General features: G+C 43.6%; 1 protein-coding gene across 13 annotated transcripts in view; it reads left to right on the top strand.

Moving 5' to 3' along the window:
• ARHGEF6 (Rac/Cdc42 guanine nucleotide exchange factor 6) overlaps positions 1-3,587 on the top strand; it is a 116,602-nt gene extending 113,015 nt beyond the window's left edge. For all 13 annotated transcript variants that reach the window (XM_061408474.1, XM_061408472.1, XM_061408476.1 and 10 more), the window contains one exon: positions 1,631-3,587. In XM_061408474.1, the coding sequence (XP_061264458.1) occupies positions 1,631-1,771 (141 nt within the window). In that variant the 3' untranslated portion in view covers positions 1,772-3,587. The remainder of the gene's footprint in view (positions 1-1,630) is intronic.
• Positions 3,588-12,199: the final 8,612 nt, after the last annotated feature.

Below are 12,199 nucleotides of genomic sequence, written 5' to 3'. Positions count from 1 at the left end.
CTCCCTCTTCCCTGCCACACATGGGTAAACACCCTCAGGAGAAAGCCGGGAACAAGGTGGTGAGGTGGGCATTCTTATTTCCCATGTGTCATCCAGGTGGGTTTTGTAGATTTTACCATGTGGCCTTGGATTTCAATTTCTGAGGCTTGATTATATACCTGTTTAGCATTTAAAATAGGGTCCCAAACTTAGTTACAACTTTCATGTTCCCTGACATTTGCAAACAGAATTTAAGAAAAGATAAGTCATTCATGGGACTTCGCTGGTGGCTCAGATGGTAAAACATCTGTCTACAATGTGAGAGACCTGGGTTCAATCCCTGGGTAGGGAAGATTCCCTGGAGAAGGAAATGGCAACCCACTCCAGTACTCTTGCCTGGAAAATCCCATGGATGGAGGAGCTTGGTGCAGACTGCTGTCCATGGGGTCACAAAGAGTCAGGCATGACTGAGCGACTTCATGTAAATAGAACCATAAGTCATGAATTGTGGGCTCCTCTGGCACTCTTCCTAGAGTTTGAGGACTGCCTGTACTTTGTGATGGGGTAAAGCCTGGATTGTAGGGAGAGAGACCAGAAGCTGGAAGATCACTTAGGAGGCTATTACAGAACTCAGGGTGAGACATGATGAGGTCCTGAGCTGAGGAGAGAGAGCCACTGAGGCTGCAGAGGAGGGACATGGAAGTAAAGGAGGTATATCACTGAGTTAGAGCCTGTGGAAAATGGTGCTATGATGTGGGAATTGAGAAAGACCCAGAGGGCTTCCCTGGTGGCTTAGTGGTAAAGAGTCCACCTGCCAATGCAGGAGACACGGGTTTGATCCCTGACCCAGGAAGATCCCACATGCCCCAGCATAGCGAGGCCTGTGCACCACAGCTATTGAGCTGGTGCTGTAGAGCCCATGTGCTGCAGCTACTGAAGCCCACATGCCTAGAACCCATGCTCTGCAACAAAAGAAGCCACTGCAATGAGAAACCTGTGCACCACCACTGGAGCGTGGCCCCCGCTCTCCAAAACTAGAGTAAAGCCGTGCAGCAACGAAGACTCAGCACAGCCAAAAATAAAGTTAATAAATAAAATTTAAAAAAAAAAAAAAAAAGAAAAGAAAAAGAGCCAGAGATGGAAGATGAAACTTTTTCATCTGGGTATGTACTTTGATATGGTGGTGCCCTTCATGAAAATCAGAAACTACAGAAGGAAGAGATGTTTGGGTGATGGGGGAGATACTGGGTTCACTTTAGAACATAATGAACTTGAGGGCCTTATAACAAGTATAGGCGGAAATATCAAGTTGGCCCTGCGGGCTGTGGACCTGGTGCTCCTGAGCTGAGACGAGGTCAGTGCCAGAGAGAATTGGGGTGGCCTCTTCACAGATACTTGAGTTGAAAGAAAAAAAAACAGTAAGTGAAAAGAGTGAGTCAGAAGAGGGCCCAGGCCAGAGCCCTAGAGAATGCTTGTCTTGATATTTCAGGGGCTGGTCAGCGAGAAGTAGAATAATCCAGAAGCTGCTGAGGGAGAGGAGTTTGAGGAGGGAGAGTGTCTTCAGTGGTGAAGGCTGCCAAGAGGTTGAGCATGAGGAGCCCTGTGGCAGGGACTGTTTGTTTGGTAACCAATCAGCCTTTTCCCATCATAGGAGAATAAAAGAATGAAGCAATGCCTGGAGGAAGAGTTGAAATCAAGAAGGGACCTAGAGAAGCTGGTCCGGAGGCTGTTGAAGCAAACTGATGAGTGTATTCGGGCCGAGTCCAGTAGCAAGACCTCCGTTCTCCCATAACCATCACTGTGTGGCTGGCAGAGGGTGCCTGTAGGGTGTCGGGAAATGTCCAGCTGAGTGATCTGACTCAGTTTGCTCACTTCTCTGGTTTTTATTTCATATCTTAGTCTCTCTGTGTGTGTATGTGTGTGTGTGTTTGGATGAGTGTTTGTGATTGTTTGGTTATTGATTGGTTGTTGATTTTTTTGACAGGAGTAAAAAAGCAAGAGGGAGTGGGAGAAGTCTCCCCAGAGTCTTTTCCATCAGTAAGCAAAGGGAAGCTATTGTAGGCAGATGACTCACAGGGTCTTCAGATGGCCTTCAACTCGTAGTGCCTCTTTACCAGCCATTATCCTTGGGTCACTCTTGTTGGGCTGGCTGCTCTCCCCAAGTGGCTGGCCATGGCTTATTAAAATGTGAACTTGACTTTCCCCCTAATGCTTTCCTCTACCTAGCAGCCCCTCAGTACCTAATTTACTGAAGGCAACATTTCTGGAACTCTGACTGGGGAAGGTGAAAGGCAAATATGTTTGCCCAGTGATCCAGCTGCCCTTCCCAGACACAGCTTGTGCCACCCTCAATACCCGCTTTTTAAAATGACTACCCTGTCTTGTCTATAAGACCAAGAAAACTGTAGCACCCTTTCTCCTTTCGTGTTGGTTTATTTTTCCATTCTGTGGGGCAGAAGCTCTGGTCACCCACGCCAACACCAAATCCATTAGCAACCTGCACTGGAGCATCTTCCCCTCAGTAGCCGACTTGCCCATCTCTTGCCAGTGCATGCTAGGTTTTGTCCCTGGCCTTCTGCTTTGTGTAGAAGTTTTCTATTTCCCCAGTGCTTTAAGCCAACCATCCCAATCAGTGTGTAAATTGGTTTGTGTGTGCTTTTGCTTTTTAAAAATATAGACTGTGAGCAGTTCCTTTTATCTACGTCACATATTCAAGTTGCATCTTCTCATCCTTCAGTCTACACTGAGGTGATGTGGCGCCCTGGCAGACAGCTTTAATTCCCTTGATTGTCCTCCCATATATGCTGTGAGATGCTGTAATAGTCATCAGCCTCTTTGAGTAGGACTCTAAGCATGATTTGCAGATATGTGCTGTTGGGCCAGTTTGTACAGCTGGAAGGAAAGGGCCCCTCTAGTAGCTGTGTGCTGGTTCCTAGCAAAGCTGATTATTTGGAACTGGTTTACTCAAGTTGTCCATCGAATCAAACCCTTGCTGAGGGTTTCTAATATCTGAGAAATTAGAACTGTGATAAACCAGGTGTAGAAGATGGTCATGGCAGGGCAGCACACATCCAAATCCAGCACAGTTGAAAGTTGCAACCTGCCCCTGTCTCTCCCAAAGAGAGGCAATTTGGCCAGATGGGGGAGATCGCTGGAAAGAGAGGTCAAGGACCAATGGACAGATCAAAGTTGTCTCCCAGATACATTCAGTAGGTACCTATAAATGTGGGTTTTGCAAATGTTTAGAAACCAAACTTGAACTCCCGAGCTTGCGAAGCCATTTTCCTTTTTAGTACAGCAGAGGGGGTCTCAACTCCCATAGCTACCTGTTAAGGGGCTGTTGACTGCTTGCTACATGGCAGAAATTACATCCTCCACAGGAAATGGACTTTTCCTGCAGACCAATCTCAGCCAACCACACACAGCCATCTTTGGAAGCTGAAGACCGAAGAAGACTTCTTGGAATGGCTGTGTTCTGTTTTTAGCCCAATGATTTAGAGATGCCATCCTTCACTTCCAGATGAAAAACAACAATAACAAGAACACAGATCGTAGCATATGCCCTGTCTGTGGTTAGTCAATGGCTTGCAATAAATATGCAAACTATATCTGTAGGAAACATTTCTTGTGATTACAAATACTTTAGTTGATAAGGTATATAGGATTGCTTAAAATATTGACAGGTCTTTATTTTAAAGTGACATGTCCATATGCATGTTTTGGGGGTGTGGCCCTTCTGATGAGAGGCCATAGGTACTCTGGGTAATGTAGTTTTTGCAGAGTGGTGTCCACGCTCACACTCAACAATCCTATACAGGAAATGAAGCCATGTTAACCTAACAGCAGTGTCTCCATAGTTGTGTTGTTTACAATACTCTATAAATGGGTCCCTGTAACCCTGTAGTTAAAACGGCTACCCTTCGAGGCCTTTTAGTTCCTCTTCTGTCATGTCCCTTCTTACACAAGCTCAAATTTTCTAACTTGTTTTTATTTTGAAGACTTTTAAAATGGACATTTTCAATAAATAAGAATAACAATGCTTTATAAAATAAGTCCTGTGTTTCTTCTTCTTTTTCTTTTCTTTCTTTCTTTTTTTTTTTTTTTTTGCTAGCTGGTGTGTGGAAAGAATTCTCATGCTGTGTCAGCTTCCTTTCCTGTTTCCCTCATCAGTTATCCATGCTCATCAGGCCCCTGAACTAGCTTCTATCTTTTTCACTCAGGGCAGATGATATTTGTTCCCCACTTTACAGAGATAATATGTCTCTTTGAGGGAGAACCTCCCTTAACTTCACCACCCCTCTCCTCCTGGCCCCAAACTATAAACTGTCTGTACCTCTTCTTGCCGTTTTTCTTCAATATTAGAGATAGAGATATTCACTTTCCTCTTCAAACTTATCCCTTGATCTTCAGTCTTGTTTCTATCTCTCTGTATATTTAGCAGGATTTTGCCAATTTTGCTCCATTTTGACCACAGTTGGAATGCCAGTTTCAGCAGTCAGGGTGAAAATATTTACTCCCAAACAAGAGAGCTGCACTGGGTATTATTGGTTGAGGCTGCTGCTGCTAAGTCACTTCAGTCGTGTCTGACTCTGTGCAACCCCATAGACGGCAGCCCACCAGGCTCCCCGTCCCTGGGATTCTCCAGGCAAGAACACTACTCAGCATCCATTCCTCCCCCTACCTTACCCCAAGGCTAAAAAATAACTATCTCAGACTCTCTTGCAGCTAGGATTCTGGATACAACATGGGTTCTGATACATTTTCAGTTCTGCCAATGAGATGCCTTTGCACAAGGTTGAAAGGCTTCAGTTAGGGAGAGGCTCTCTTCCCCGGGGCTTGGTGGCTGGCCGGGAGATCCAAGGAGATGTTTGTGGCTTCTGTACTACATTCTGTACTCACAGCTTTGTGGGTGACAGACTCTAGCAGCAGCCGTATCCCCTGAAGCTAGATTTGGATCACGACCACTGTGCTATGACCTTGATAGCCATTAGGCTAATGAAAGCCCCCTGACTTCCACTTCTGTAGTCATCAATTTTGTAGGAACCTGATACTACTTTTCTGCTTGAGATCGCTTCAGTGGTTTATGTTTCCTACACTGAAGCAATAGCTATAACACCGTACCTTCTGCGTGTGAGGCTCAGCACTGTTTTACATGGTTAAACTCCTGTAACCCTCCAAACAACCCCATTAGGTATTCACTATGAATATCCCCATCTTACAAGTGGGCTTCCCTGGTGGCTCAGAGGTTAAAATGTCTGCCTCTAATGCGGGAGACCTGGGTTCTATCCCTGGGTCAGGAAGATCCCCTGGAGAAGGAAATGGCAACCCACTCCAGTATTCTTGCCTGGAGAATCCCACGGATGGAGGAGCCTGGTGGGCTACAGTCCATGGGGTCGCAAAGAGTCGGACATGACTGAGTGACTTAACTTTCAACTTTAACTTTCTTACAAGTGAAGAAAGGTACAGTGATTGAACAATATGCTACTGTGTGTGGAGCAGGGACTTGAAACCCTGGTCTGTCTGCCTCTTGGATCCGTGTTCTTTCTACCGCATTGCCTCTTCTACACATGACACTTGCCTGGTTGGCTTCTACCTTGGCCATCTACTCTCCTGAAGTCACTAATGAGCTCCTATTGACAAATGTAGGGAGCACTTTTCAATATCCATTCTGACCTCTCTTCAGTATGTGACCTTTTGTTATTCAGTTGCTAAATCATCTCAGCTCTTTGTGATCCTGTGAACTGCAGCATGCCAGGCTTCCCTATCCTTCATTATCTCCTGGAGTGTGCTCACACTCATGTCCATTGAGTCAGTGATGCTGTCTAACCATCTCATCCTCTGTCGTCCCCTTCTCCTCCTGCCTTCAATCTTTCCCAGCATTAGAGTCTTTTCCAGTGAGTCAGCCCTTCACATCAGGTGGCCAAAGTATTGGAGCTTCAGCTTCAGCATTAGTCCTTCCAATGAATATGCAGGGTTGATTTCCTTTAGGATTGACTGGTTGGATCTCCTTGCAGTCCAAGGGACTTTCGAGAGTCTTCTCCAGCACCACAATTCAAAAGCATCAATTCTTTGGCACTCAGCCTTCTTTATGGTCCAACTCTCACATCCATACATGACTACTGGAAAAACCATAGCTTTCACTATGTTGACCTTTGTCCCTTGCCTCCTTGTTAAATCTCTACTTCCTTGGCTTTCATGATCCCAACGTTCCTGGCATTCATTCAGTCTTTCTGACCACCCCACAGTCTGCTTTGCTGAATATGCCTCCTGCCTGCCCCATGAATGTTGCTGATCCTTCATGCTCTTTTCCTCTTCTCTCTCTTTCTATTGCCTCTTCCTGGACAATCTTGTCTATTCCTATAACTTCATTTATCAAAGTACAGATGACTCCCTTGTCCATATTTTTCCATCCTGAACTTTCTCCTGAGCTCCAGACCCATGGAGGCAGCTACCTTGTGGACATCGCAGTTTGGATGTCCTACAGCACCTCAGAGTCAGCATGTCCCAAACTGGACCCCTCATTTGTAGTCCCAGATCTGCTCTTCCAGTGTTTCCTATCCCAATAAATGGCATCCCTGGCCACTTAGTTGCCCCAGCCAGAAAAATAGACATTATCCTTCATTCCTTTCTCTCCCTCAACCCTGTATAAATGTATTTATACATTAATCCTTTATACATATACATATACAAGTCTTACCATTTTTAACTCTGCAGTAGCCCCTGAATTTCTCTCCATCCTCCATTGCCTATTTCTGGTACATGTCATCTCTCCCTCAGATTCATGCATCTCTTTGCCTCTTGTAGTCTGGCCTCTTTAGTGCCAATAGAATGATTATCTAAAAGATCTGACTATATCACTGACCTGTTTAAAAATGTGGTGTCTTGCTACTACCACACTCAGTTAAGTTTGATCTCCTTGAATTTCCCTTAAGTCCCAAATATGCCATTTGTCCTGTCTAGAATCCCTTTCCCATCCCTGTACATCAAATAACTTCTTTCTTTTTCCATTTAGACTCGGGTCAAGTATCTGTATGAACTCATGATTTCCAAAACACATGTGCATATATATCTCTGCATGTGTATGTGTCCATTTATGTACATGTAGTATGTATGTTTATATGTATTAGGATTGCCAGATAAAATACAAGATGCCCAGTTAAATTGGAATTTCAGCTGTACATCAAATAATCTTTTGGTATATATCAGGTCCCAAATTTTGAATGGAATATACTTATATTAACTTTTTCGATGTTTACCTGAAATCCAAATATGACTGGGTATCCTGAATTTTTATTTGCTAAGGCTGACAGCTTTAGTAGGTATGTGTGTATACATGTACATCTAAATGCATACATTTCCTAGGAGAAGTGACATCTTAATACAGCGGACACACCTAGTGCCCACAACTTGGTTTCTAAACACTGTACTCTGCACTGAAAGGGAGAAGGGCTTCTTGAAGAAATGGCTGATTCTGCGTCTAAGGCAGGAAAGGTACAAGATGAGCCTGGAACATCTTGTTCTGCCAGAAGTGATGCTCAGAAATATGAGAGGCGCATGTGAGAAAGACCCAGGTGTGAACTTGAAGAGGCTCTTACTGGCCAAACCAGGGAAAATTTGAGCACCAAAATACAGTAATGAATTAGAAAACACTGGAAAAAGTAGAAATCTATGAGTCTATACCAATAAATAAGTGGGGAGAAAGGGAAGGTTCTTGTTTATAGTACCATGAGTATTGACTGGTAAACAAGAAAGGAACTCTAGAGTTGGAAAATCCCCGTTTTGCAGCCATCGTAGTAAAGAGCGATGCGGGCCAAAATTACCCTTAGATGCTAAACATAGAGGGAAACTTTGATGATGAACAAATTACTTGCATGGTCTTAAAGTGTTTCCCCAAAGAGTGCTTACTAGTTGCAAGGTAAGAAATAGTAACTCTAGATAGAGTGGGGATATTGGACAGCACCTGAAGTGAGGGATCACAGTTTACATCAAGAATGAGAGGCCAATGACCATCACATGCCTCCAAATAGGACACCCTCTGAGAAGAACACATCAGTATGTAGTTTTCCATCCAAAAAACGTAACCTGAATTTAACCGTGGGGAAATATCAGACAAACTCAAAATAAGGAACAATCTTAGGGACTTCCCTTGTGGTTTAGTGGTTAAGACTGTGCTTCCACTGCAGGGGGCACAAGTTCCATCCCTGTTTGGGGAACTAAGATCCCACATGCCACAGAGCAAAAAAAAAAAAAAAAAGAAAGAAAGAAACAAAAGAATTTAAGGAGCTCAGAGAGCTGTTTTTCTCCGCCAGGTGAGCACAAATGCACTTCTAGATTGGGCTTCAGCATGTGCTGTTAGGCCGGTATAGCAACATATTTTTCTCACATGAGGCCCTCTGTGAGCTGACTCCTGCCTGCTTCCCAGAACCCTTTGCCTTCACACGTTTGCTTTTACATGATTCGCTCTATCTCTTGGGCCCTCCTTTCCTCAACGTGGTCCCTCTCCCCCAGCATCCCGTAAGGCTCGATCTGTGCCACATGTCCTGGAAAGCCTTTCCTGAAACCCACCTTCCCCTGCTTGTGCTAGTTACATGTCCCTCCCATGTATCCCTGGTAACACTGATTCTGACCCATGTTGCAGCATTCACAGTGGTCTTTCAACGTTTGCACACCGATGTGCTGCGATTCATGGGGTCGCAAAGAGTCAGACACGACTGAGCGACTGATCTGATGCAAAATTCTGTAAGCTACTTGACAGCAGAGACTGGCTCATATCCATTGCATGCAAAGCACAGAACCTATCATACCACTCACTGTTGGATGGGTGGGTGGATGGATAAAAAACCAAATCTTTGGGACTTCCCTGGTGGTCCAGTGGTTAAGACTTCACTTTCCAATGCAGGGGGTGCAGGTTCAGTCCTTGGTTGGGGAGCTAAGATCCCACGTGCCTTGTGACCAAAAAAAGAAAACATAAAACAGAAGCAATATTGTAATGAATTCAATAAAGACTTTGAAAATGGTCCACATTAAAAAAAATCTTTCAAAAAATACACATCTTTAAACTCATAGTAACAAGAAATGTGAATCAGATTGAAGTTGTGTTAAAGGTTTCATGTGGGATTTCAAGAAATGGCGACCCATTCCAGTATTCTTGCCTGGAAAATTCCATGGACAGAGGAGCCTGGAGGGCTACAGCCCATGATGTCAAAAAGAGATGGACACGACTGAGCATGCATGCACAAACACACACAATTACCATCAGAGATGCACAGAAGATAAGTTTAGTGACCAAAATTATTGGACTTTAAGTGGAGTTACATTAGCAGGGAAAATGTGATGGATAACTCAATGGAACTCCAGGAATGAAGAATGAAAAGCAGCTATATATTTAAATGGTTTTCTTGAGAGTTGCTGAATTGCCTCTTGGGGTTACTCAGAGGAGTGTGGTATGGAAGGAGGGGGCTTTATTATTATTAATAATTTTATTGAAGTACAGGCTTCCCTGACAGCTCAGTTGGTAAAGAATCCACCTGCAATGCAGGAGACCCTGGTTTGATTCCTGGGTCAGGAAGATCCTCTGGAGAAGAGATAGGCTACCTGCTCCGGGATTCTTGAGCTTCCCTTGTGGCTCAGCTGGTAAAGAATCCTCCTGCAATGTGGGAGACCTGGGTTCGATCCCTGGGTTGGGAAGATCCCCTGGAGATGGGAAAGGCTACTCACTCCTGTATTCTGGCCTGGATAATTCCATGGACTGTATAGTTCATGGGGTCGCAAAGAGTCAGACACGACTCAGCGACTTTCACTTCACAGTTGATTTACACTGTTGTGTTAGTCTCTGGTGTACAGCAGAGTGATTCACTTATACATACATATGTGTATTCTTTTTCAGATTCTTTGTCATTATGGTTTATCACAGGATACTGACTATATTAATAGGTCCCTGTGCTACATAGTAGGACCTCATTTATTTTGGAAGGGGGAAGTTTATATGCTGACATACTTTATATTGGGAATCAATGATTAAAAAAAAAAAATCTTCCTAAATATCCTGAGGATGGAACTTGGAACTGCTTAAGACTACTGAAAAGTTTGGCAACCCTCAGCCTCTGATTGTTAATCATTTTTGACAATGAAACTGTAGGAAAGTCTTTGCTACACACAGACCTGCTCTAATATTCAGTATATGTTCTTGTTCTAGACTTGCTTTTTTTTTTTTTTTTGCTTTCACTTTGCTTCAAATTGGGTGTGGTCTTTGGTCTACTGCATGGCAAGGCCTTTCATGTGTACCTGGGCTGCTGTTCACCTTGGTCTCGGAAGTTTCAAACATTTTAAGGTGCCATCCTGTCTACCTATGGCACTGGATGCAGGCTGGTGTGCTGGGGACCACATGGGCACTCCCCTTGGTGCTCTTTATAGGATGATCTGTTCCAGAGAGCAGACTCTGCTGGGGGCTTTCTGAGAATGGTCTCATCGAATCCTCATCAACTTTGCAAAGCAGGTATTTTTAGCATCTCCTCACTTTACAGATGAGGATCCCGAGGCCCAGAGGAGATGAAATGAATTGTCCGTGGGGATGATGTTGGAAAAACAGTGGAGCCTGGATTAAGACTGTCTCTGTCTGACTCCAGACTTAACCACTGTACTACACTGAGGATTTCCGGGTTTTTTTGTTTTTTTTTTTTTTTTTTTTTTTTTAATGGAGATGTGCTTCACAGAGCAAAAGAAAAATAATGAAAATCATGTTCCCTTTTTATGTCTCCAAAGTATTTCAGACTGCTCTAAAGGCCTAAGGCAGTGCGACTTCTAACAATGCAGTCAGGCCCTCTGGAAATAGTCAAATTCAACACAAAATGTGTTCCCTCCTGGAGCCCAGGAATCTATATGTTGTTTCTTTTTAACTGGGGCCCCTGTATTGATAGCTTGCCAGGGCACACTGTTCCTTTTGTAGACATTTGCTTCTTATCAAGGAACACAGACAGACCTGTTTATACTTTATTTTCTCTTTATCTGAAAATAAAAATCACTGATCATTTCAAGCATTCCTCTCCCCACTCTTTAGCGGGAATGCAGAGTGATACATTTACAAAAATAAATTCAGTTCGATAATTTATGATCAGAATATTATTAATATAGGTAGATCAGAAATGGACCCAAGTCCTTGTCATTTACTGGAACAACTTTGAAAATATTACACGAAGTTTGTAACCAACATCATGGACTATCTTGCCAATGATCATGTACTATTTTGCAAAATATAATAAAAATATATTCTTTGTTTTTATCGACAGTATAATTTTCAGTCATTTTCTACTCCCTGAGTATATTTTCATCCTATAGATATTTTTTATGTCATGAAGGTTTTTACAGTGTGGCAAATTCTTGCTTTCACCAACACAGAATTATTTCATGGACTCCTGGGTTGGAAGCAGCTACATGCACTAATTCACTGATTCCTTCCCACACAAAGAATAAAGAACCAATTCTGTGCCAGACCGTCAGTAGACGCCGAAGTTACTGTCTTGGAAAAGGTCTTCCTTACTGTCACAGAAAAAGTCTTGGTCCCTAAGCAGCTCCCAACGTAGGAGGAAACACCTTAAACTTGTAAGTGCTGTGAGCCTCAGTGCAGGGGACAGTGGGGAGGGAAATGGGGTCACAAGCAGAGAAAATTACACTCCCATCTCCTAAGGCAGGAAAGCATTTGTAGCTTTGCTCAGAGGAGCTAAGGGTTGGCACTTACACTGGGACAGGTATTGGCAGGATAAAAAAATCAGTTCATTATTTTTGGTCTTTATTCTCAGGTTATTAAGAAGGATAGGGGTGTGAGACTTCCCTGGTGGTCCAGTGGCTAAGACTTGGCACTCCCAGTACAGGGGGCTGGGTTCAATCCCTGGTCAGGGAACTAGATCCCACATGCCGGAACTAAGAGTTCAAATGCCAAAACTAAAGATCCTGTATGCTACAACTAGACCAGGCATAGCCAAATAAATAAATATTTTTTTTTTTAAAAAGGAGGGGAGTGGTGGACATCAGGATTGTATTTAAGAATTCTCTCTGGCTGCTGAATAATGGATGAGAAGGATGAATGGATGAGAGGGAGCAGGCATGGAGGCAGGGAGTCTAGGAGGCTGTTGTAACTTCCAGAAGACAGACGACAGGAGTTCAGACTAGGATCCTGGCAGTAGAGATAGAAGTAGATTAAGAGCTATTTAAGAAATAAGGTTGA

This window comes from Bos javanicus, chromosome X (assembly GCF_032452875.1).
Source record: "Bos javanicus breed banteng chromosome X, ARS-OSU_banteng_1.0, whole genome shotgun sequence".
Classification (NCBI taxonomy): domain Eukaryota; kingdom Metazoa; phylum Chordata; class Mammalia; order Artiodactyla; family Bovidae; genus Bos; species Bos javanicus.
The sequence above is the reverse complement of the archived record's forward strand: the minus strand, read 5'-3'. Positions and strand labels throughout refer to the sequence as shown.